This window comes from Strongylocentrotus purpuratus, unplaced genomic scaffold (assembly GCF_000002235.5).
Source record: "Strongylocentrotus purpuratus isolate Spur 01 unplaced genomic scaffold, Spur_5.0 spur5_scaffold_19, whole genome shotgun sequence".
In the NCBI taxonomy this organism is placed as follows: Eukaryota; Metazoa; Echinodermata; class Echinoidea; order Camarodonta; family Strongylocentrotidae; genus Strongylocentrotus; species Strongylocentrotus purpuratus.
In genome coordinates, this window is record NW_022145604.1 from 2,874,555 (window position 1) to 2,901,871 (window position 27,317).

At 37.5% G+C, this 27,317-nt stretch overlaps 1 protein-coding gene across 1 annotated transcript; it reads left to right on the forward strand.

Moving 5' to 3' along the window:
• The first annotated feature begins 2,081 nt into the window (after nt 1-2,081).
• LOC105437802 (CUB and sushi domain-containing protein 3-like) lies at nt 2,082-27,185 on the forward strand. Its single transcript, XM_030990757.1, has 23 exons — nt 2,082-2,402; nt 7,025-7,081; nt 8,653-8,782; nt 9,499-9,614; nt 11,010-11,213; nt 12,404-12,592; nt 13,592-13,843; nt 14,390-14,575; nt 15,128-15,322; nt 15,766-15,963; nt 16,781-16,987; nt 17,493-17,699; nt 18,906-19,009; nt 19,378-19,543; nt 19,975-20,202; nt 20,652-20,840; nt 22,043-22,243; nt 23,543-23,678; nt 23,914-24,032; nt 24,576-24,767; nt 25,354-25,545; nt 26,085-26,285; nt 26,938-27,185. The coding sequence occupies exons 1-23, from the start codon at nt 2,336-2,338 to the stop codon at nt 27,183-27,185; spliced, it is 3,984 nt and encodes a 1,327-aa protein (XP_030846617.1). The 5' UTR covers nt 2,082-2,335.
• The last annotated feature ends 132 nt before the right edge of the window (nt 27,186-27,317 follow it).

A 27,317-nucleotide genomic window follows, 5' to 3' on the forward strand; every position in this document is an offset into this window, starting at 1 on the left:
CCTCTGAAAGAAAATAACACATTTAAAGATAATTGTGTAATGACAAGGATATCTGTTCTAGCAGATTTAAGTTCCTAGCTTTAATAGCATCCATCTAAAACGCTGCTAGAAATGATCATGCGAATCATACGAGTTATTTAGAACGGGTAATGAAAATTCATATACATGAATTGGTGGGTACACTGTGCGTTTTCAGAAACTTCAACGTTATATGAAATCAACTCAATCTTGATGAAAATCACATGCACTGCAGACAGAAATGGCTATATGGGATATCGACACAGGTGGTATGAAAGTTTCGTCCACCTTTCAGCTATTTCAAATCTCTTTCACATTTCGAATATGAGGGCGATTAGAATTAGCCCTTTAACGCAGGGGATATATTTTATTACCTGATAGCCTTCTAAACTGACATGTAACGTGTGCAAAAAGAATAAGAAAGCTCACAGAGTATTTTTTACTTTTACAAGAACTCATCCTGTCGATCACAAGGTCCGCGATTCGAGTCCCGCCGCTGCACTAATGTCCTTTGGCAAGACATTGATCTACATTTGCCACACTCCACCCAGGTGAAGTAGATGGGTACCTGGTAGGAATTTATTCCTTGAAACGCAGCGCGCGTAACAGCTGCACTGCTAAAGCCAGGGTAATTATGCTGCATTATTGTAGAGCGCTTAAAGACTTCTGACAAAGTAAGTGTTAGGCGCTATATAAGCACTGTAATTATTATCCTTATATCTTTAACATAAAATGTACCGAATTGAACGTTGTACATACATTTACTGAGTAGTGGGCGTATTTTTCGAATTCTCAGAGGCATGGTGAGGAGGAGTGATGATGAAGATGATGATGGTGGTGGTGGTGGTGGTGTCGGTGATAGTGGTTGTGGTGATGGTGGTTGTGGTGGTGGTGATGATAGGAGGAGGGTGAGGAGGAGAAGGATAATGTAGTAATAATGACGATAAAGTTGATAGTTGTGGTGGTGTGGTGATGATGATGATAGTATCATGATGGTAGTAGTGGTGGTGATGATGATGATGATGATGATGATGATGATGATGGTGATGGTGGTGGTGGTGGCCGTGCAGGTGCCGGTGTCGATGATGATAGGGTGATGATGATGATTTATTTTGTTATATTGAGTTCAAATTATGTAGCCCCTACCTATTTCACACTTTCCTTCACCTCAAGAGCTTAATATATGATCTTTTTTTTAGGACAACAATTCTGCATTCATGACAGCTTTTATGTTCATACAGGCTTTCAAAATAATTGTCAGAACCAGAAGCATTCAATAAAAATATTTCAACTGCAATATAAAGAGGCAAAATCATCTTTAGTAAACAATACAGTATCGTGCCTTCAAAAAATTGAAATTTTTAAAATCACATAATTCTTACCTGCAGACATTTTCATCTTTAGCGGTGAACTGTAGTTTGAAGCTTTGAGAACAAGTTGGAAGTGGTACTCAATTTTTCCTGTAGAACCTCAAAATATTTTCTAATAAGACGTTCTCGATGGACAAGAAATTTGACCGTGTTACATCAGGTTATGTGAAACAAAAACAAAGCCGTATCAGCTAGCTAGAATCTCCCGCCCACAGTTTCCGATCGCATCAGTAATCGCTTGTGCATTAAAACTGAATGTACAGGACGGTGGCGAAGTTGTTCACAACTGATCAATCTTTTACTAAGCATGCATGGACATGTGACGATCGAAGTCAAATATCTAAAACAATAAGTTTAAAGTTCCAATTAAGAGCTGGCAGTATACCCCGCTTTAAAATTGAAGCTACAAAACTTGTACACACTCTGTGACAATTTTTAACGTGGAAATCCCCACTCGTTGACAATTAGCTCATAGTTAAGTTTGGTGAAATTGACACGACCAGACAACGAATCAAGACCATTAGCCTTTTAATTTGTTGTTTTCCTTGGCTGGTATCAGGGACGACCCCCCTGTTTCGGAGGAGGGAACCTTTATCACGAAACGACGTATGTGATAGGTCAAAGAAAGTGGTGGTGATTGCCTTTTAACCAATCAATGCCCAGCTGGCCCACATGACTACTTTGCTGGAGGGTGATTTAGCGACCCGGATATAAACAACCGTCTATAATTTCACTTGTCCGATGATTTTAATGTAAACACAACTAAAGGTTACAAGCGTGGTATAGGAAGGTCATCCTAATTTCTTTCTCTCGACGTATTTCAGATTTTGCACTGAAGAAGCTAGTTGATAGTTCTATGCGCGTCGATGTAAGTCGAGTTTCCCAAGAAGCTCCATTATATTCTATCAGCCTTCGCCTTTTGACTCATCAACGCACAGAGCCTCAACATGAAGATTCTGCTAATAAGAGGTTTGTGTATTCTGGCGATGGCATCGCTTCTTCTCCAAGGAACAGGTAATGTTAATTGTGCACAATTTATTTATTACCATCTCTTCTCCTGACCATTGTGGCCTATATTAATTATTATCGTGTCTTATCTATACTATATCCAATATATTTTCAGATACCTTGTATTCGCATGGAGTATTATACAAGGAGTAGAATAGTAGCAGCAGCTATAGGAGTAGAGGTATAGTGCCTAGTAGTAGTAGAAGTAGCGTACTAGTAGCAGGGAACTCACATATCCCTGCTAGTAGTACAGTCAAAACTGCTTTAGTGACCACCTGTCTACAAATACCACTTTTTTTGTTTCCCTTATAAATGGTTTCTCTTTTAAACATGTACTAAAGAAACCTGTCTGCAAAGACCCTCTGTCTACAAAGACCACATTTTGTGTTTCCCTTGGAAGGCCGGTAGGCCGCTATAGACAGGTTTGACTATACTAGTAATTTGTGGTATAGTTAGTGCGCAGCAGTAGTCCGCATTCGTGTTATTATACAGTCGTAGTACTATTCGTTATAACAATTATTTAAAATGGTTGTCAATTTCACGTTGAAATGTTATGACTTGATTTGTAATAAAATTAAGTTCTATCTATAATCGTATCCACAAATTATAAAGAAATATATAGAACTTCAAACATTTTCTTTTCTTAAAGATAAACTTGAGTTCTGGTAAAAAAAAGAAAATGAATTCTCACAGAATCTAACGAAACTTACACTGAATGTTCAAGATTGTCATGTGCCAAACAATTTTGGAAGAAAATGTATACTGGCTGAGTAATGGGCATAGAAGATAAGGAAATCAGGGTAGTACTAGCCCCGACACCATGTGTGTTGTCCCATATACATCTTTCTGTGTAAGTGATTGTTACTTAACAAGACTCTGCCAAATTTATGATGATTTTGATGACTCCAGAACCTTGCATTACACACCATTACTTACATGCTATATGATCAACTTTTCTGATCCATTCCACACCTTTTCTTTCACAATGCAATCGCATTACCAGAACTCAAGTTTATCTTTGATAGAAGGCATTCTATCAAGCTTATAATATATTTTTTGCAATTGAAATATTTGCGCATTTTTACGACCATCGTTGCCATATTGTTTTTGTCTGTGTTTTTTCTGTGTTTTGTGCGTGCGTGTGTGTGCTTTATGTTTTATTATGTTTGTATCTTTGTTCTTTGTTTTATTTCCCTTTGTTTAATTTATTTTTCTGTCCTTCCTACATGTATGGCCATACTATTTAACTTTCCTAGTAAAACTATCCCTTTCCTTGTTGTGAACTCTCCAAACGCAACAATCTTACGCTAAGGGATAATAAAAAATGTATATTTTCAACTTTTTCAAGATTCACTATAGACATGACCGACGTTCAGCGTATTGCATTACGGGGGTTTTTACATTGAAACCATACTTGACCTGATAAGACCCCAACACGAATACTTCACCTTTTCCCGGGACAAGGTGAACTATTCGTGACGTCAGCAATACATTTTAAAAAGTAATTCGGCAGAAAACGTCTTTCCTAGTAAAACTATTCTTTTCTTGTTGTGAACACTCCTAATGCATCATCATCAATAGTGATCTGTCAGTTTATGACAGGTTCAGTGACCCAATCAAAATTTTATGTCAAGTGTCTCTCCAAGTTCCTCGGTCTTGAGCCATCTGTTTCAGCGTTTCATACCTGTTGCTCCACATTCTGTGATGCATAGGGATATAAAAATAAAAAATATATTTTCAAACTTCTTCAAGATGCGCGATAGACCAGACCGCCTTGGACGTTAATTCAACGTATTGCATTACTGGGGGTTTTCACATTAAAACCATATTTCATCTGATTAGACCCCATGTATATTTGCTTTCTTCCACTAGTAAAGACAATTCAATAACATTCTTAACTTGTTTCATTTGTTGCCATCACCCCAGGCGCGGATCCAGGATTTCTTAGGGGAAGGGGCCCAACTTTTTTCTTCTTTTTTTGCTCCCGAAAATTTGAAAATCGCGCCGGCCGAAAAGTCGCTCAGTGGGGGGGGGGGGGGGGTAGTGAGCACAATTTTTTTGTTTGGTCCTCGAAAATTTTAAAATTTGCACCCCCCCCCCCCCCTTGAGCGCCAGGGGGGGGGGGGGCCCAACCCCCAAAAAAGGTAAAAATCGCGTGATTTTGCATGATTTTTTTCTCAAGGGGGGATCCGCCACTGCATCACCCTGTGTATTTATCATTTTGTTTCATATATATGAAATGTTCTTGTTTTAATATATGTACGTGTATGTCAACTGAAGTCTAAGATTTACTTTTTCATCGATTTTTTGTTCATGCTCGGTGCAATTTTCCAAAGGTTAACGGTCAAACTTTATTTCCTGTTATGTAAATGGAACTTTCTGAGTGGGATGAAAGTTGAGTATCTAATCTAAATGCTTCTACAATATAATTTTATTCAAGAATTGAGTTTCCAGTTATTTAGTAGCAGTATCGTTTCCGTAGTTACTATTTTTCGCAGGTCAAATAACAGAACTTCCCAAACAATATCCTTCTTGGCTCAGGATCGGTAATTGTTATGATGTTTTTCATATATATCAGCGAATTTTTAAAGGGAATTATGACTTTTATTATGGCAATCAACGATCATTTTCATTATAATAGTCTACGTTATCCTTTAAGCTTCAAGCTTATATTGAGCTCTGGTTTAGGAATCGCATTCTGAGAGAAAATTGTTATAATTTATTCTGGATTATTTATCCTGCAGTAGATTGGTTGTTTGAACCAGTGAAATAAAAACAAACGCATACAAACTTGCTGGGCGTCATCTTCGAAGGAACCCACAACTCCCATTTGCACCTAGTGACCTGTGTCAAAGGTTAAGTCCATTCCAAAAATAACTTGCTTTCAATAGATGCGGAAAAACAGGAGAAAGAGAGCAAGAAGAGTTTTATGAAAATCAGATCACTAATAAAGAAGTTGTACTTTTTTTTAAAGTATGAAAAACTGTGGAACAATGAAAATCACTACACAAATTGCCAAATTGGTTATCAGTTTGTGACGTCATCGCCTCACTTTTTAGCAATTACCTTATATGTTTTCATTCCATTATTTTCCTTTTTTATCCACAAGAACTAGATTTCCCATGCCATTGCGCAGGTTATATGTGATATGTATCATATTACATACGTGACATTTTACAATCTTTTATGAACTTTGAAACATTGATACTATTTTCGCAATACTGTCTATAAATAATTATTAATTTTCATATTAAATAGTTTATTTAAATTCACATTTTCATGATTTAACAGAATAAAAACAATTAATCTATATTAGTGCATCCACAGTTCCACACGAAAACATATTACGATCAATTTAACTTGGATGCTGGTGTGAAGAAAGAAGATTTATAGGGGGAAGTCGGAAATTTATATTATCAATATAAAGAAAACAATTAGTGTGTAGTGATTTTCAAAGTTTTTCATGTCATTAACAATTCATAACGTTCTTATTAGTTAGCCGATTTTACTCACACTTTTTTTTGATTGGTTTGTCTGATTTTTCTGCTTCCTTTGAAAGTACGTAATTATTGAAGTGGACTTGCCCTTTTTAAGCACATGGTGTAGGGCCTACTTATCCAGATTTCCTTTTCCTTCTTTGCTCATTATTCAGCCACTATAGATTTTCTACCAAATGTTTAGCACATGTCATTTATTTGTAATCTTGAACATTCGGTGCAAGTTTCGTTGGATTATGTGAGAATTTTATTTCTATATTTACCAGAACTCAAGTTTATCTGTAATTTGATGTTAACCTTTTCAGCTATATAATCGGTGTCTGCAAACGGTTCTACTGGAGTTTTCTTTTTTTTAGCAATGCATTGAAAATAATAGCGCTTTATGTAATACCATGTGTAGTTATTATTATTGTTATTATCAAAATGTCTACAAAGTTGTGAAACCCCAAAGCACAGCCCGTCAATCAGTAATAGATCCAGGTCGTAGAAATATCTGGAAGCCTTTTAATATAGAAATTCTACACAATCGATTTTATTTACTCAGGAAACTTTTTGATATTATCTAACTACATTGATGTTGATTGCGATATTTTCCAGATTGGGAAACACATGTAAAATTACATATTATCGTCCATGCCCACAAGAAAGTGAACATGATAAATTTTCGTAATCAAACTTTACTTAAATCAGTATCGGAATGTTAATACATCGTCTAAGCAAAAACCTGCTGCTGCTACATATCTTTATATCAATATTTTATGTTTCATTAATTTTGTTGTCGATCGTGAAGTAACTCTTTTCCGTATAATTACACGGATATCACGTACTACCGAGGTATATGAAATTCCCATTCCTGGCTCAGCTCATGTCCTCTTCCTCTTCCTTTGTCTGTCTCTCTCTGTCTGTCTCTCTCTCTCTCTCTCACCATCTTTTTCTTTTTCTCTCTCTCTCTCCCTCCATCTTTATCTCTCTCTCTCTCTCTCTCTCTCTCTCTATATATATATATTATATTACTTTTATTTAGTAAAGGTATGAAACTATTAAAAATAGATAATTACTCTTATTATGCTTTTGTAAAGATAGTGATTATGATAACACGGCACTTTTGTATTTTTCGTTTTCGAATATTAGATGCCTTTTGGAGGAGAAGGCGAAGAAGAAGGAGCTCACCACCTCCGAAACCTATAGGTAAATATCTTTTCACAGGTTCCTTCTCCCTTTCACACTTGTATATGTGTATATTTGTATTATGTATATTGCTCTTTCTCTCGCTCCCGTTTTCTTTCTTTCTCACCATCTTTTTTCTTCCGCCCCCTCCCCCATCTGTCCATCAGAGAATATACTTTAGTTCTTGGCGTATTCGGAGTTTTCAGTTGTCACTATACACATCTAGATCTGATGTTTGCGTCAAGACCAGTAATTCTCGTTGCACTTCACGAGGATTCAATTTGCTAACGTAAGACTGCGTCATTGACCGGTGCAGTCCATGACGGGCCACATTGGAGTGAAAACATACCCCCCCCCCCAAAAAAAAAAAAAAAAAAAATATATATATATATATATAAAAAATTATAAAAAAAAAAATCGGAAATTAACAGTGCAAATGATACGTGTAATTAGTGGCCTATGGGCAAATTGTCCGCACAGGTTGGATTAGCGCCGGTAATGATAACGCAGTCGAAATGACGCAGCAATTGCAACAGCTATTGCGTCAGTGGAATTATATTCATTCATTCATTCATTCATCTGGTACCGTCCCAGTCCAGGGTTGGCCTCGATGCACACCCATCGCTTTGATCATAGTAATAATTACAAAGAGAAAGATTACAACATTACTTATGCTTTAGTAGACCTACTATTGATATGCTAATTTGAAAAGATGAGTTTTATGTTTAGATATGAATGTTTCAGTATTAGATATACATTTATTTAGGAGGCGCGATAGCTCAGTCGGTAGAGCAGTGGTCTCGTAATCCGGCGACCCGGGTTCGAAATCAAGTCGATGCGCTAGTGCCCTTTGGTAAGGCATTAATCCTCATTACCAGGTCCCTCGGAGAGGACCTAAAGCAGTCGGTCTTCTGGTTGCTTACTTACAAGCATTTATGCTTTCTTAGCAGTCAGGTAAAATAACCACCACTACTACAACGTAGGGAGCTTGGGAGAGAGTTTCCTAAGAGCTGCCTGACCTCTTCATTTAAAGTCCTGGCCACATCTTGATGTTGTCGAACCAAGTGATTCGTTGTCTCTCTCTCTCTTGTTTCCTTCTACCATTCCTTCAAGTAATACCTCTGTAGACCTCACCCTTTTATCAAATTTCCGGGTTATACCAGCTTCCTTTTGTGGACCGCCTTCATAAGCTCTATTTCATAGATAAACATAAAGTAACCTTCAGTCTGGTTAACCCTAATTGAACGCATATGGCGGATGTGTGGGAGAACTTAAAAGGAAATGTTGTTTTAAGATCAATAACTTTTTTTTTCTGAAGATGATAAACATGGCAAGTGTGCAACAAAATGTTAATAGGTTATTTGATTACAATCATACTTGATTACAATCAGGAAATGTGTTCAGGATCTCACCTTCCCCTTATAACTGCAACCTTTAGGATTTATATTGTTAAGTGCTGTACTTTGGCCGTAGATAATTATATAGGAGATGAATAAGCTTGTCTTTATACACTTTGCCGTAGAAAATCTACGTAATTTTTTAGTAATCATTGCATTTTCTTAAATAACATTCTCCTCTTTATTTCAATACAGATACAACTCCGCCGGTGTTTGACGTGAAGTGCAACATATCCCTTGGAATCATTCATACGGCTACCATTCCCTTTGAGGTCACGTGGTCCGAGCCTACCGCTACAGATGTTGATAAACCCGCCTCGGTCAAGTATGAAAATCCAAATCAAATCTTGATTGTTGAAAGTCAGACTTGGGTAAAGAGGTGAAGTGAATAGGAGGGGTGGATGAAAGACATTACATGAAAGGGTTGGAGGGAAGGGAGAGAGACGGAGAGACAGAGAGACAGAGAGACAGAGAGACAGAGAGACAGAGAGAGAGAGAGAGAGAGAGAGAGGGTGACAGAGAGAATATCGTTTTATCAATACCATGCATATCGCGATGTTGTATGGTAAAAATACATTTACTTTCTCCCACCCCCTCTCTCTCTCTCTCTTTCTCGCTATACGCACATACAAACACACACGCCTCAAACGCACACACGCTCACCCTCTCACCGTCTCCCCTCCATCTCTCTCTCTCTCTCTCTCATCGTCTATCTCTCTCTCTCTCTCTTCCCTCTCTCTTCTCTCTCTCTCTCTCTCTCTCTCACAATCTTCCCCTCTCTACCACCCACCCACCCCTCTCCATCTCTCTCTATCTCTCCCTCACTCTCTCTCACTATCTCCCCCTCTCTGTCACCCCTCCCTCTCCATCTCTCTCTCTCTCTCTTTCTCTCTCCCTCTCCATCTCTCTCTCTCTCTCACACACACACACACACACACACGCACACGCACACACGCACGCACACACATACACACACACGCACACACACACACACACACACTCTCTCTCTCTTCCTTTCGATTGTCCCTATCCTGTTTACAGACGGCATGGGAATCCACCTGGTGCTTTGTTTTCAGAAGGTGACCATACGATTACATACCAGGCCCGGGATAATGTGCCAAACTACAGCCAGTGTTACGTCATGTTCCAAATTATTTGTAAGTTCAAACCTGTTCTAATTCCTATTTATCTTGAAAGTCTTCACGATTATCTCATGATACATCTTACTTCTTAGGGAGATTATTAAAAAAAAGAAGTTAGCTTTTCTGCTATTTCTTTTATTTAACACGAACCTTCTAAAAGTTATCTTATCTCTGCCTTTTTTTGTTTTACTCTTGCAGAAAAGATGATATTGTTATACATCACAATGTATATATCGCACATATTATACAACCGTGATTGCGTCTGTAATCATCGATCTATCTATTCCTTAATCAATTTTTTAAATAAAAATTACTATGTCATTATTCTATCACTTAAAGCGGGGAGGTGATAGAGAAGGAGTGGAATCAAGTCGCTCTCCTTTGACCCCATGCTCCAAGCCGCCGAAAAGTTATGCGCTAATCAGCAACTGTCAGGGGCGGATCTAGTTTTTGCTAAGGGGGGGGGGGGGGGTTGACCCAATGAAGGCGAGGCGATTTTTAAAAAAATATTTTGTTTTGCTTGGAAACCCAAGGGGGCGGGGGTTACCCCCCCCCCCCCACCCCCGTAGATCCGCCCCTGACTTTTGACCAGGTGGTGATGAGATAAAAGAGCGCATGAAATTTCAGGATTTAGAATTCCTACATCAGAAAATGGTATCCCAGCAAATGTTTGCTGTCCCTGTCAATGATTTCTCATCCATTGTTGAATGGGTAATGAACAAGCGACCACGAATTTGTGTAATTTCATCCTTTTTCCAACTGCAAAAATATTTTAAAAACACGCGAAAACACGCATCAGCAAATTTAACGTTATCGAAGATTGTTAATCATGGGTTTTTTTTTTCTTCAGGATATATTTTTCTTTTACCAACTCTGTCACACGAAATATAGGAAGGGCAGTGTACTTAATTTGAAAAAAATTATTTGATGCACTATTCCCAACGCAATCCCCATATAAAGTTGATAATTTACACTGAAATTTTGCCGGTATAATTTAATATTTTGTAATAAATGCGAGACTGCATGCATGGTGCCTGGCCTCCGAAATTCCCCGGAGCATGGAACTTCAAAGCCAAGTGGAATGTACACACTATGAATATGACAGACAAAGAAAGCGGACAAAATATACAGTTCCTCAGGTAGACAAAGGAACATCCCTTCACTGCTATTATTTAAAAATGTGTAGAACAGGTGAATATGCATGTGACACCTGTTCCACACATGTTTACATAATAGCAGTGAAGGGATTTTCCTTTGTCTACCTGCATGAGGAACTGTATATTTTGTCCGCTTTCTTTGTCAGTGATGTTCATAGTGACACATCCCATGGTAATAGTTTTAGAACTCACGCATGCGTTTGAATAATTTACAAGATTTTCCCCTCCTTCTTTATCATCTTCCTGCTTAAAGTGATCAAATGTAGCTCCATCAGCCATTTGGACCGCGGGTATGTTTCGTGTACAAAAGGAAACCTTGTTGGATCCTCCTGTCACTATTCGTGTTTTCAGGGATACACGCTCAGCGGTGGAACAGCCGATAGAGTGTGTACTGAAAACAGACAATCCCCAACCCTGCTCACAGCTGACTGGAGCGGGTCGCAGCCGAGATGTGTCGGTGAGTAAACTTGGTTGAAGTAAATCTTTTTTTTTTGTGGTGTAACTACTTATGTTTTGACAGACATAATACAAAGTGATTAACATTTTGAGAAAACGAGGACGGTATCCGATACCAATTACAGACAATGAATTATAACTTCACAGGCTCTAGAATTAATAAGGCTGCAGAGTAAGATTACGCGGTAGCATGCATGGCTTTGGAATTGGAAGGTGCATTAATGAGTGGCCGATCGTTTGGATGATATTTTGGATGATCGATTGTCCAGTAATTGAAAGTTACCTTGCTTTTTTAAAACTTCATTCTATTTGTTTTATTTCAAACCAGGGCCCCGTTTCATAAATCTTGTTATCAATAACTGTTACTCTCACCCAATCAAATGCAACGTTACAAATTCATCAGCTTATAACATTTATTGCAACTTGTTATTGATAACAGTTTTATGAAACAGGGTCCAGAAGGCAAAACTGAATTTCCCTAGTGTTGAGGCCCATTCTCCTGCATTATTCATCATCAACTTTGGATCAAGAATTAAGGACTTTTAATACCCCTATCTGTCAAGATCCATAAAGGCGTTAATTCATCAATTTTAACACAGAGTTAACCCCCTTCATGCTCTCAATAGATTTATGCAACAAATCGAACAATGTGTATGAGGACCAGAATAAGAGTATTGAATTGTTACATCTACCCAGTACTTGTGTATGGTAGTGAAACATGGACTTTAGCCTCTGATACTAAAAAGCATTTGGAAAGTTGTGAAATGTGGTTTTTAAGAAGAATGATGAAAATCCCCTGGACTGACAAAGTTAGTAATGAGGAAGTTCTTACACGAGCTGGAGTGCAATGGAAAATGATACGTGAGATGTTGATTAGGCAATTGAAGTTCATGGGTCACATTACACTTAAAGAAGGCCTAGAGAGTACAGAATCTTGCTTCGACAGGGAAAATTGTGGGAAGAAGGAGTAGGGGAAGAAGGAGGATACTTTGGATGGACAGTCTGCAGAAATTGTTGGAAGAGAGAGGAGTGAAAGAACTGGGAGTGGTACTAATACAGAAGGCTAGGAGCTGAGGGTTGTGGAACAGCATGATCGCCACAGAGAGATACACTTACACATCATGCACCTCTCATATTTTGTCTTCCTAATTACATTGCTAATTCTATTTTGTTTTATTTCCAACCATGCAGAACTGACATGCTTCCCTGACCTCGTATCCTCTCCTCCTGAGAAAGGGGCCGTCTCCTGTACCCAAAGTAATCTTTTCCAGAGTGTCTGTTCCTACTCCTGTGATAAGGGTTATGATATACCCCCTGGTCAGTCTAGGAGCAGGGTCTGCACCTCATCAGGATGGACTGGGTCCAAACCAGAGTGCCAAGGTATCATAAGGGTGCAGAACTTTACCCCCTCCCCCCCCCCCCCCCTCCCTCCGCTCTCCTTTCCCCATTATTGTTACGGGATTAACCATGTCTTTAAATTGGCAGATGCAGGATTATCTTGCTGCCGGCATAAGTATAAACAAAATGTGTGACAAGTAAAAAGAAATAAAATAATAATACAAATAATGATCATCAAAACATTTAACGTCCGAAATGCTAGGATGGCCTGGATTTGATGGAGAAGGGGGCAGGAAATGCACAAGACATGTTTACCTATTGGTTAACAAACAATGAATGAACTGTATTTTTGTTTCAATTAAGTGATGGGAAGATTTAAGTGTAAAATATGTTTATTGTCTAAAATTATACTTTATTCAAGTTGTGACCAGTAAATAGACCAACCAATTCAATTCAATTAAATTCAATTTGATTTCACCAAGCCGTAAAAAACATACATGCAAAGAACTATACATTGTTACATAACAGAATAGAATACATGTATATACATGGGTACGATAATATCAAAGTTGCTTGGTAGGCAGCAGCCAGATTAGATTAATATTTTAAACCTACTTTTAAAACCATTCATTGATCGAGATTCTTTAATTGATGAGGGAAGCAAATTCCGAATGATAGGTCCTCGGTACATATTATATTTTTGAAAAAATGTGTATGTATATGTTGGAAATGAAAATTCATAGCCTCTTTTGTTTTATGGCTATGAATATTGCAATTTCAAGTAAGATAAGTTAAGAGTGACTCAAGGAGAATATTATTACATATAGCACATGAAAATTCCTACTTGGAATATAAATCATCAAAACGCAAGATTTTGCAGTATAGAGGAGATCCATTCATGAGATATTTTCATAGAACTTCTGATAAATTTGGCCTGCAATCATGAATATTTATTTGAAAGGGTGAATATATCCATTGTCAGTTGAAGTAGTCCTGAGGATTCTACATTGATTTTTAGAACCCATTCTTTTTATTTCTCAGATACGGCAGGGCCTAGCTTTGAAGACTGCCCTCTATCTCAGATCCTTTACGCAGCGGATAGACAGGAGAGCGGGATAGGATCATGGACTCCACCAACACCCATCGACAACTCTGGTGCCACCATCACGGATGTCACTCATGATGGTCCTGCCCCTGGGGCACAGCTTCCTCAGGGGCATTATGTAATCACCTACGTAGCGCGAGATGGACAAGGGAACGAGGGCACCTGTGTGTTTACAGTCACTGTCCAAGGTTTGGAAAATTTTGTAATTATCAATCTTATAATTGTATTTAGGATAATATAAGCGATACTTGAACATTAAATGCATTTTTTAAAAGCTGATAGACTTTAATGTATGACCATCATATTCGTCATTAAAGATGGGCTATTATGAGCTTTGTGTTATAGAGGAAGTAACTATACTTCATGCAGGTTTTTCGAATGAAAAGCATATAAAGAAAGGTGTGGTGTACCTTTTTGACATTATGTTATTCTTTGCACCCTCTAGGTAAAGTTTGGTTTACAAAGGCTAGACTTGTTTGTTTTCTTTTTTTAAAATATGATATTGATATGAAACATAGAAGACATATTTTGACAACCATTGGGTTTGCAAATTTTTGCATATCTACACATCTTTAAATAAGAACGGCTATAACACAAAACAACATCTGAATGATGCATTACTTTTACGTTAACTCGACTTCAATTTATCTAATTGACAATTTACATTCCTGTTAAAATGTGATGATAAATATGTTCATGTTTACTGTTTTGTGGATTTTCTTTTATTTCATCAGTCATACGTTGCTCCACCATGCCAATCACCCCTGGACTCATTGTCAATTGCGAGCATGGCAACCTTAGAGGTTCGACCTGTGAATTCACCTGTAGTCACGGTTACAGTCTCCAGGGACCTAGATCATCAACATGTCAAAAAGATGGTTTCGCAGGAGTATGGACGTCCCAACCACCAGCTTGTGAAGGTTTGTGTGTTTTGTGCTCTGTGGAATGCTAACAGGATAGGCCTACTGCATTAACCAACTGAAATTACTAATGTTATTTCTGTCTTTCGTAAATGGAAAAAACATTACAGCTCTTAACATCATTGACGTCTCTGGAATTTTTAGATTAAACAAAAACACAGTTCTGAGAAATTAAAAAGAATGTGAAGCATTAATTGTCATTATTACTGTTTTGAAAAAGTGATATTGTCCACTCCACAAACCAAATGATTCTCATTATTTTTGCGCATCTCTGTGACATAAATAAGTTTCCTCGTAGACGTATACAGACGCAAAGCTTTTCTCTAATTCACCCCAGAACTTCTTTACTTGACAAAGATTATTTTAAATGGGAACTCTTAAAAAATCAACACAATCTTAAAATATTCATGATTTTTGTGTTACATAGAGGTTTATTTCTTCAACACATTAAACTCATTGTAATAATCACTATTTTCAGGGGATTAAAAAATTCTAAATATCACCACCTTCCCTTATGATATTTTTATTAATCTGCAATTTTTATTCTTCTAGAACTTCAATGCTCTGCACTAGAGCCCCCAGAGAACGGTGTGTTCCTGAACGGTCGACATTGCCAGACATCATATGGCTCGTCATGCTACTTCGATTGCCTGCCTGGTTTTAGTATTACTAACAATGTGCTCCGGTGTTCCGCACAGACAGGAAGTGATGAGGCATTCTGGGAAGGGAACTCTCCAAGGTGTGAAGGTATGTTAATTTCTCTTTTTTATCGAGTCTGTATTTCATATTAAAGATCTAGTTAACTTTTGTATTATGTCTAAAGTCCAAACCTGAGCCCATGACAGGTCATAATATAAAATCCTTACATCATGATACTGTATACAATTTAATTTTTTTGCAAGTATAAGTACTTTGCAGTCATGTTAGATAAAATCCTTACACCATGATACTGTATACAATTTAATTTGTATCTACGGTATGTAATACTTGAGGCCTATATTGAATTTGTATGAAAAAAGCATGTACAATAGTAGTTGAGTACACGATTCATCTTCACTAATCCTTTTAAACTAAACTATCAAACTATTTTTAACAAATGTGCATGAATTTAAACATATAGTTGTGTAAAATGTATGTATAATGAGAATAGTGACAGACTGCTATATTCAAATATCTAAATGTCCATTCAGTGGAAACTTGTGAGAGACCAGACCTTGACGGACCGCTGGAAGTGCCTGATGATTTCTCAGTATGTGGGACAGAGGTTCAAATCCCTGCTGGAATTGAATGTGAATTTGAGTGTAGCCAGGGGTACTTCATACAAGGAGCATCTCTGGCAACCTGCGGCCTTACCGGGTCATGGGAACACCCTCTCCCAACCTGCAAAGGCAAGTTATGTTTGATGCTCTTTAAATACGGTAGTCCAGTACTTGTGAACTCAGCACAAGTAACTCTTCAATATGCTCTCGTCAAAGCAATCACATTTGCTTAAAGTCTTAATTAAGTAATAATTAGTCATCATTTGTGTTTCGGAGCTGTACATTTAGGGTGTTAAGGGGACATTACACTGTATAACATTATTCATCTTTAGGGATATATTAAGGCAAGCTAGATTCAGTCATTTTGATGGTTTGGAACATATCCCACCGCTGCCACCATTTCATCACACTTGTTTTATACGTTCATATGACAAGGATTATATGGTTTGATTTGATTTGATTGATTGTTATTTTATTTGAATATGAAGAAAGCAAATATCATCTGTTCAGAGCCAGAAGGGCGTTTACACTGGGTTAAGGTATATGAGTTAACGCCCTTCTGGCTCCAAACAGACGATGGGGGAACCTATGGCTTTAACTTTGAAATCCAACCTTTTGCTTGCATTGAATAAATAAATAGATATAATTTAAACAATTCCATAGTAAAAGCTATTGTCCCATAGACTACATATAATATTTTAGTATTTTTATAGCCCTACAAGATTTTGTCAAGCCTTACAAGAGCCTAGGTCAGACCAAAGTAAGAAACAATATATTAAACATAATTGATGTGAATTTACGTTGATATTTCCTCAATACTTACAAAGTAACAGGACTATAAATGAACTAATACCTTGGGCTTGCCTACTAGCTTTCACATTGAATTCTTGACTTGTATAGCCATTTAATCATTTGATGTAGTTTTCTTTTTCTTTTTCTTTGGTAGTTGTTACCTGCCTAGCCAGTAATCTGCCAGCTCCACTCCATGGGGGTAAAAGTGGTTGCCCCCATGACAGAGAGCTCTTCGGCAGCGTATGCTCCCTCTTCTGTGACGTTGGGCATGAGGCGAGTGAGGCCACGCCTGTGAGAAGGGTGTGTCAGGATGACGGGCAGGGAGGTGGAGTTTGGAGTGGAGGCCCTATATCCTGCTCAGGTAAGCACTTGCTGGTTTTATCCATCAGTCAGGTGAATGGACGTTACCCTGGCTTTCCAAATGCTTTTTAGTATCAGAATCTGAAGTCCATGTTTCTACTGTGTGTAAAGCTGCAGTCAGCTTACATGAATTGTAAATATGAAAATAATGGAAATGTAAACTCAGTGGCCCAAATTCACAAAGGAGGTTTAAATTTAACTCATGGTTTAAACCTTCATTTACATAACCCATGGTTTAAAATAAGCGCAAACTAAGCGTGAAACAGTCAGATGTCCAAGGCAAGGTACGCTTATTTTGCGCTAATTTTTAAACCATGAGTTATGTAAATGAGGGTTTTAACCATGGGTTAAGCTAAACCTCCTTTGTGAATTCGGGCCAATAACTCTTTCACTGTCATATATTTGTTACAAATAAATTATTTTCATCTCAAGAAAATCAGAATGCTGATGTACACATCTGTCACATGAGTGCTTCATAAACATGAGTGATTTTCTGTTCTTTCTAGTTGTCCAGTGCCTGCCTTTGGACATCCCATCTCATGGCTACGTGGATGGCTGCCAGCTAGCTGACCAAGCTAGGGACCCCACCATGAGACAAGCCTATGGGACTACTTGTATCACCCTCTGTAGTCAGGGCTACACTCCCATCGGTACTACTACAAGGCGCTGCCTGGCTGACGGCCGATGGGATGGTCTGGCACAGACTTGTGTTGGTAGGCAGATCATTTAACCTGTTGAATACTATGCACAAGATGACTCAGGATTATGATAAATATAATTTGTTGGTCGTATACAAACAGCATAAACCTGCACAAATATTACTCTTCCTGTGTGCCCTGTAGTAATTATTACCCCCGGCATTACTACCATGTAATACACTTGAATAGAGAGGGACAAATGTGGGTGACAAATGTGAGTAAAACACCTTGTCCTAGGATGTAGCCCCACCCCCAGCTAAGATCAATCCTGGTACTTCACCTGTGATAGTAAAGAGCCTTCACCAATATACTAAGATGCTAGCAATGGATGAAGCCCATAAGAAATCTTTGATAGAGGAAAATGGGGTTTTCTTCCAAGATGATGAGAGTGTAGAAAGTTAGTAGCCAGTCCGAAATTGGATGTTGTCTAATTATGTTCCAGTCAAAATGTTACAGATTAATACAAATAAAATCAGAATGGTTAGATATTGCCTATGATATAGTTCTGGAAGATATTCAAGTTCGATGGTGATATGCCCTGTTATCTGTAGATGACGTGTAAGTGAACTTTTGGTGGTTTCGTGCAAAGGTAACCATTTTTTTCCTATTTGCAAAATTATGAAAATAGGTTGACATGGTTATCGTTATATCATGTATTCATACATGTAATGTATCCATTTTCAGCTATCTTGTAAACAACCTAAGTGTATAAGTTAAAGAGCAATTGAATGTAAATATGTATATAACAATTTTGGTATCCCGTGCGTTAAGCTTTATCAGATTATTAAATGAACGTTTTTAAAAAATTATATTTAATTTGAAAATTCCATTCACTTATTTCTTGTAAATGATCAAGGATTCTTGAATGATCAGTTATTTCAAGGGGATACCAATTATTTTGTATTTTACCTGTTTATATGCTTGTGTATTTATCTATTTTGTTTTTGATGCTGTTATTTGTTTGTATTATTACCAAACAGGGCCTCATGGAAGACCACCAAATTGGTGATATGTGCCACCCTGTATAAATATCAGAAATAAATAAATAAAAAAATGGATGTGTAAATTCAAAGCATGCATTCTAAATTATTTTCAATACTGTACAGAGTGCTCTGTGCAAATATTAAAACTCAGAAACATGTTTTGTTTAATGATGTTCTTTTCTTTTATTTAAATCTATGCTGAAACCTTTATGCTTCATATTTTTCTTCATATTTTCAGATTTGACAGCTCCGAATGTACTTTGTCCTCCTGATACTGTGCTCTATGCAGACCCTGGCCGATCAGTGGGTACAGTCAACTGGGATCAGCTTGAACCAATACAGGTAAACCCATATCAAAACTGAATCCTCGGTCACACTTGGTATTGTAATAATAATAATAATAATATTACGTCTTGTTCACCCAGGGTAGCCTCATCAGTATTCATACTGTTCTCCCGAAGGGCCCTGCAATCATATCGTATACCCCGGCTTTATTGTAAACCTCATTGAGCACAGTATGTGACAAGTTTATATCGAAAATGATTTCAATATATTGAATGCGATAATATTTTTTTGTATTAGGAAAAAGAGGAATATGAAGCAGAAACATTAAGATGAGCGCTAGAAAATAATGACAATAATGAGGAAGATCATGATAAGTACAATCATGTTTTGCCATTTACCCTGTTTTCATGATGATGTACACACAGGCATCAGACGCAGGCTTGATGATAGCTGCTCAGTTGGAGAGCATCGATTCGAACCCTATTGGATCCAAACCAACCACCCTCACAGAAGGAGATCACTCTCTGGTCTATAGAGCAACAGATGCTGCAGGCAACACTGATACATGCTCTTTTGACCTCCAGGTCAAAGGTGAAAGTTCAGTAATCAATATTTTGTAACAGTAGATATAATATAAACTCATTCTATAGAGTGTATTGGAAAAGTTAGAAATATATAGTTACCACTCCCTCCATTTCTAATGATGTGTTGAGAAAGCTAATGGGAATGTGTAGTTAAAATAATAATAATATAGTGAACATATATAATGTGCCATGTCTGTCAAAAATGACATATATCAGTTAAATCAAAAGTCAACCTTTGAATTAATTTGACCCGAATAAAAGCAGGAAATTTATTAGAACTTGCTTATCAAGGTCACCCAAGTGATATCTTATTTGAAGGAATTCAATGACAAGATTATTAAGAAGTATTCTCAGACTCCATAATTAGTGGTTCACTTGAAAATATTTTAGTTCACGAAACGACTTTGTAACTCTTAATTGTTTATTTGTATTTTCCAGTGGTAAGATGCCCGCCTATTTATGCTCCATCGAAAGGTCATGTTACTCTACTCCTGGGTCAGGGGTCATGTGAGGGTGGAGCTGTGTTGGGGTCAACATGCCAAGTGACCTGTAACCTTGGTTATGACCTCCCAGACAAAATGGAGCATGTGGAGCTGATATGTGGGCAGAGTGGAGGAGGAAGTAATACTATTGGAGCATGGAATGAGAATGTGCCGATTTGTCAAGGTATGTGTTTCTTTGCCTGATTAGCTAAAAAAAAAGCCAGTTTGGAGATAAAGATACATTATGCACATGAGCAGGCAAAATTGCAAAATATCATTGAACAAATACTGGATATGCTCTCACAGAAGTTTTGCATTCATTATTTTTTATGAAATTGGGTAATTACTATTTGTTTAATGAATGAATACTGCATTGCTTGATAGGTTAAAGTATTCTCAAAATGGGAAACAAAGTATTCATGAAGTCTGGAATGTTAATGCCCCAAAATTTAAAATTGACTAATTTCCACAATTGTTATGGGTTTCAAATCAAAGTGTGCTGCTCACGAGAACACTAAAGATGCAGAAATAATGTTTTATATTATTTGTGTCAAAATGATAATCATATTTTCCTTGCCTAGCGCTTAAACAGAAAATACATGACCTCACTGTTTAACAAATCTCTTTTTGAAGTGGCAAGATGTGAAATCCAACCCTCTGCCAACAGCTCTGTACGAGGCTGCCCTTTTGAAGATGCATCATACGGAGATCAGTGTGAGTTTGCTTGCGATGATGGATACTTGACAGAACAGGGGCATAAGAGAGCGACTCGTACCTGCACTGCAGATGGAATATTCTCAGGAGAGGATCTTGTTTGTAATGGTTAGTTACCTTGCTTATAATAGTTAACTACCTTGTTTATAATAGTTAAGTACCTTGTTTGTTATGGTTATTTACCTTGTTTGTAATGGTTAGTTACCTTGCTTATAGTGGTTAATCACCTTGCTTATAATGGTTAATTACCTTGTTTATAATGGTTAATTACCTTGTTTGTAATGGTTATTTACCTTGTTTATAATGGTTAATTACCTTGTTTGTAATGGTTAATTACCTTGTTTATAATGGTTATTTACCTTGCTTATAGTGGTTATTTACCTTGTTTATAATGGTAAGTTACCTTGTGTGTAATGGTTAATTACCTTGTTTGTAATGGTTAATTACCTTGTTTATAATGGTTAATTACCTTGTTTATAATTGTTAGTTACCTTGTTTTTAATGGTTATTTACCTTGTTTATAATGGTTAATTACCTTGTTTGTAATGGTTAGTTACCTTGTTTGTAATGGATAATTACCTTGTTTGTAACATTTAATATTACCTTGTTGTTAAAAGTTCTCATTAGATTCCTTAGGGCAACAAGGACAATGAAGATGATAAATCTATCTATAAAATCTTGTATAACGTTACCTTTAAGTTCTTCTGTATGTCGACAAACCCTCTTCTACTGACAACAATAGATGCGAGTATAAATGTTTCCCTCTTAAGCTTCCAATGTCAGCATCTGTGTCCTGTCCAACTGGTGTAAGTCTGAGCCATGGTGCTGTATCTCCAGTACGGTGTACCCTGTCACCTCGAAGAGTACAGTACGGCTCATCCTGCAATTTCCTCTGGAACATTGGCTTCCTCTTCCCCTCTGAATCTTCCCTTGTCAGCTTCTGTAAACTGTCCATGTAGGTTTTAGGCTGAACCAAAGCAACACATCACCAGCATAGTATACCCATGGTTTGGTATGGTATGGTAACTCTTCCATCTTTTCCTGCAAGAATGGTTTTCTCTTCTGCTTAATAGTTTATGAATCTAGATTTGTTTTCTTTATCTTCCTATGTCGGCTTCTGTGAGCAGTCAGTCTGGTTTCATCCTCATATAGCCATGGTACCGTATGACTAGCAGAGCATACCAATAATGGTGCCAGCCAGGGCACTTTGTGGCATATCCTGCGACTTCATTGTCTACTGTCAATTTCTCTTTGTTTACAACAACAGTTATGAATCTAAAAGTCTTTTCCTCTATCTCTTCATACTTCAGCTTCTGTGAGCTGTCTGTCCGGTTTCAGACTGGACCATGGTACTGTATCACCAGCAGAGTGTACCAATTCGGACTCCAGGATTCCTTATGACACCCCCTGCAATTTTCTATGCAACAATGGTTTCCTGCAGCATGGTTCTTTTGCCAAAACCTGTACAGCAGATGGCACCTGGAGTGACAACAGGATTGTCTACTGTGAAGGTAAGTATATTTTAACGGAAACAAAATATACCAAGTTTCATTAAAGAATCAGAATACTGATATTATTTCTTCCTGGTGATTAATATGATTTTGATATCAGTGATCCTGTCGGTTCTAAAAAAATTGCTTGAGCAAAAATTACTTTGCAGTCAATTCCCTACACTAACTATATGCAGAACTTTAATCCAACCCTTTCTCTAATCTTATAACTTATCATAAACCCTCATCTTAGGCTTATATCTTTTACAAAATGATACAGGGAAAAGGGGAACTTGAACAAGGTCACCAGGAATTCTTCTAATAAAATTAAGAGTAATTAAGGCTTTTTTTAGTGAGACACTCCCTTTAATTATTTACTTGAAAAGACTTTTCTGTTGGGCAACTAGAAAGCAAATGCTGTTAGAATCAGGAAAATAAATGGACACATGGTTCAACATAATTGTGCAATAGAAAGAAAAGATCTGAACTTGCAAATAATTTGAAAGTGCTTGGATAAAATATGTTCAATGATGTGAAACATCTCAAAAATGAGAAGCACGTTAAAGGGTGGTTAGAACAATAGGTTCACAAATCTTCTGTAGATCCTCAGGAGACCAATGTCGATTAGCAGTGCTTAATGTACCTCTGTGGGAACACATTCAATGGGAATTTTGATAAAAGGGTTCAGAAAGGACCATTGAACAATAAATTGAAATATTTAGCAATTGAGCAGTGTATATATTGTTCCGTTTACAATGTAACAATAATTTTCAGAATGTTATGATGTTTGTGATGATGTACATTTGCTATTATTGTATTATGTATTTCTTCTTGTATTATGTCCATGTACAATGACTGTGAAACCAGTGTTAAAAAAAATTCCTGAAAGGGACAATAAATCTCAATTCAATTTTATCTCAAGAAGTGTGTTCACATCAGGTATAGATCAAGCCACTTTGACAAACCATGATCAAAGTATATCACTGTGAATGTTGACAGGGGGCTCAATCACACAGGTGTTTAAAGCCCATCTGTACTAGTTTACAGGAGGGATAAGACCACCCTGCAAGGTAACTGACAGGTGGTTATCTCATCAAATCAGCTATCACTTAACATAAGAAAAAGAGGATCATGGGGGACCAATGGTCACCGATTAGGCATTGTTTGCTATATAGAGGGCGCAAGTAGCTATACGGAGTGCAATGGGCCTTTAAATGCATTCAATATGACATATAAATAGGTCAATGAGATAAATATTTTATGTACCGAGCTTCATTCCCACAGCGTTTCATTTCAATTGTATGTTCATATCTTACTCAGATCATCAGGAGCCCACGTTTGATGAACCCTGCCCGAGGTATATCAATGTCAACGCTGACAGAGGAGCACTCAATACCACCGTGGATTTTGTGATTCCTAGCGCTTCAGATAACTCAGGGAATGTCACGGTAAAAAGGTAAGTCGTAATTATATCAACAAGATATGTGACTCGTTTATCTCAAAGCCACCTATAATTTTCTACAGGTCACGGGTTTGGTTAATGTATTTGATGAAATAAAATCAGCCTTTCTCCATTTTATCCACTTGTGAGTGACTCTTAGTGGTTTCTAGACAACAGTCTGATGTGTTAACCCTCAAGCCTTTGAATGATTTGTAGAGTTTAATCTAAATTTATTTTATTTTGTATACAGAATCGCTGGTCTGCCTGAACCCAATGCAACCTTTTTGGAAGGCACTACAACGACTTCCTACATTGCTTCTGACCCTAGTGGCAATGCAGGCCGCTGTCAGATAGATATTCATGTTAATGGTGAGAAAACAGATCTTCCGGCAGTTCACCATTATGTGTGATTTATTATTCAATAAGTCAGTTTGCTTGTTTATCTATTTGAACACACATATTCTTTAAGCAAGCTCTTATTTGCAATACAAACATACATGTAAAAGACACATCATAAAGAAAATACATACCTATATGATTGACATAAAAACAAAAAAAGGAGAAGAAAATTTGTCAAATGAAACCTTAAGGTGTTGCAGAAATCAAGGTGGTGCAGAAAGGCCCACATACTTTAATGTTTCTACTTAAGTCAGACCTGCTTTAGTAACCACCTGTCTACAATCACCATATTTTTTTCCCCTTGAAAATGGTTTTTCATTGAAATATGTTCTAAAGGAACCTGTCTACAAAGACGACTTTTTGTGTTTCCCTTGGGTGGTTGCTATAGACAGGTTTGACTGTATATATTTTGCAATTCTTAGGAGGAGAGACCCTAGTAGGAAGCACATAGTTATCTGTTGTATAAGTTAACACACACTTTAATTGCAATTTATCTTTCTGATGCTTATCCAGTTTTCCGGTGTCGAAGACCTCAAGCACCATCCAGGGGCTCCCTTGTCAACTGCACAGACCCTATATATGGCTCAGAGTGTTCTTACACATGTAACCAGGGCTATGAGCTTGTTGGTCCATCCATACGCACCTGTGAATTGACTCAAGGCCAAGCTCCTGCATCATGGGATGGAGAACAACCCTCATGCAGACGTAAGAAACAGTGGAATCTATGAATGAATATGAAAATGAGGATGACAATGACAACGATAATGACATTGATATTAACATCTCAGCTACAATGTCTTTTAAGGAAAACCTATAACATGGTATACTTGAAAGATATATTATTATGTAATATCAATGAATAGTGATGTTTTCTATTATTTGAAATGGCTATCCCAATCTATTGGTAGACCCAATCAGAAAGAATAGTAACCCTTACATACTCTAATTTCTAAATATATACATGTAGAAACGATGAAATAAGAAGAAAAATCTTAAAGCCTCACTGCACTACTTGTAGCTACTTGCACCCTCTATATAGCAAACGATGCCTAATCGGTGCACGTTGGTCCCCCATGATCCCCTTTTCCTTATGTTAATTGAGAGCTGATTTGATGAGATAACCATCTGTCGGTGACCTTGCAGGAATGTCTAATCCCACCTAGCCAAACTAGTGCAGATGGGCTTTAAGGGAATATCAGGTGTTCAAACCATGAGTTACAAACTTCTTCATTGATTCGTGTTACCAGTATAACTATTCAACCTTAGAATTCCATGTATTTTGCTCCTTCAGCCCGTACCTGCCCATCCCTTGCGACCCCACCTTTAGCAGTCAGGTCAGGGTGCCACCAGGAGCCACCTGCAGAAGAGACCTTCGGAACCCTCTGTACCTTCTACTGTCCCTATGGCTTCAGAGGGGTTGGTGATCATCAGAAGCGTTGCCAAGCTGACGGGACCTGGAGTGGCTCTGACTTCACTTGTCAAGGTAATTTTGTTTGTCTTCTTCAGTTTTATTACAGGTAATATTTGCATATTTCACATACCACATTATACATAAATAATCTCAAAGTTGAAGATAAGATAATCATCAAGGGGTACTATGATGATCATTTGCAATGCACAATATAACATCTGGGTACTATTATTGTTTAAGAGGAAGGACAAATGTTAGGCTTTCAATGGGAGGCTTCCTGGGTGCAATATCAATTAGTAAAGAAATCTTGTCTTGCACCCAGTAAATACTGATCGCGTGTTTGCTCTTGCTATTAAGAACAATTCACAAAACCACCATCTACAGTCAGATAATGACTATAGATCAAGACCAAAGAGATTGCCAAGTACCCATTTGAAGAAAAAAAATACTCAGCGTGGTAACCAAATGGAGTCGTGTACATAAATGGAAAGGGTATAAGAATGTTGCTATCAGCCTCCAGACTGAAATGGGATACATACATAGATACATGAATAGATTTTTTTTTAAAGATAATGTACCTATTTAAAAATTGACAATTTGTTTCTGTACAGCCGTTGCCTGTGCTCCACTGGGAGTGGTGAATGGAGCCACCATCACACCTGCTGACTGCCAGACAGACCCCACGTTTGGAGAGACATGTCTGCTTCGATGTAACACACCTGGGTTCCAGATCCAGCCAAGGATTCTGAGCGATACGGTTTGCCTAGGAACTGGGTTCTGGTCCAGGAACATCACCCAAGCATCATGTGTTGGTTAGTAGTCCCTGTTATCATATTCGATTTCTGGGCAACAGCAATTTTGGATGGTTTACAGTGCTGTCATTCTTTGTTTTTTCTAGGCCTTTTTGACTACGAGGACTTTAATAAAGGGGGAAAACAGATCAATTTCATTTCTAAATTATCAATTTTGTTGAAATCCGAATAGAGTTTACCCGAGAATCTCTACCTAAACAAGTTAGTTTCAGTTCATTGTTTCATAATGCACATATATTTAAAATATTTCACATACCTTTAACATTTAGTTGCAATGATTTCACAAAGTAAATGGTACAAAGAAACAGGGATTCTATTAACAGACAAAAACAGAAAGTGAGTAGTAGTATGCATTTAATTAAAAACTGAATTAAAAAGAAAAGTGAATGAAATAATGAGGAGACTGCAAATGGATTGTATTTGACACAAAATTGTGGGTCACTTGAAAGGCTCTGTGGTTATAGGAATGTTTACGAATAGGGCATTGGATCTGATAGATCTGTAGAAGAACCATTGTCAGTATTTTAGATCCTAGAAATCGGAAACATAATGTGAATAATCTCATGATATATTGTTAAGGTAATTATTCTACTGTAAAGGCTCAAAGGGTAAGAATTTATTCTTGGACTTGGACTACATTTCTTCTTTCCAGATATTGAAGAGCCTGTGTTCACAGCCTGCCCGAATGACTTCATTGTCTATACCCCTGAAGGAGAACTGCTTGCGGATATCACCTGGGATGTACAGGCCACTGATAACGATCCCACCGCTGCCACCAGTATTGTGTGTGACCTGGAGCAAGGATTGATGCCTGAAGGGGACTATGCTGTAGAATGTACTGCATCGGATCCCAAAGGCAATACACAGACCTGCTTCTTTGAGATCAATGTGAGAGGTTAGTAGATGTAAGAATTTTTTGAGAGCTGGGGGTGTTTTTATAAAGATCCTAAGTCGGACTTAACTCTAAGTTGGACTTCAAAATTCATAGCTGCTAACGGCTTTCCATAATTGTTAAGTCCAACTTAGGATCTT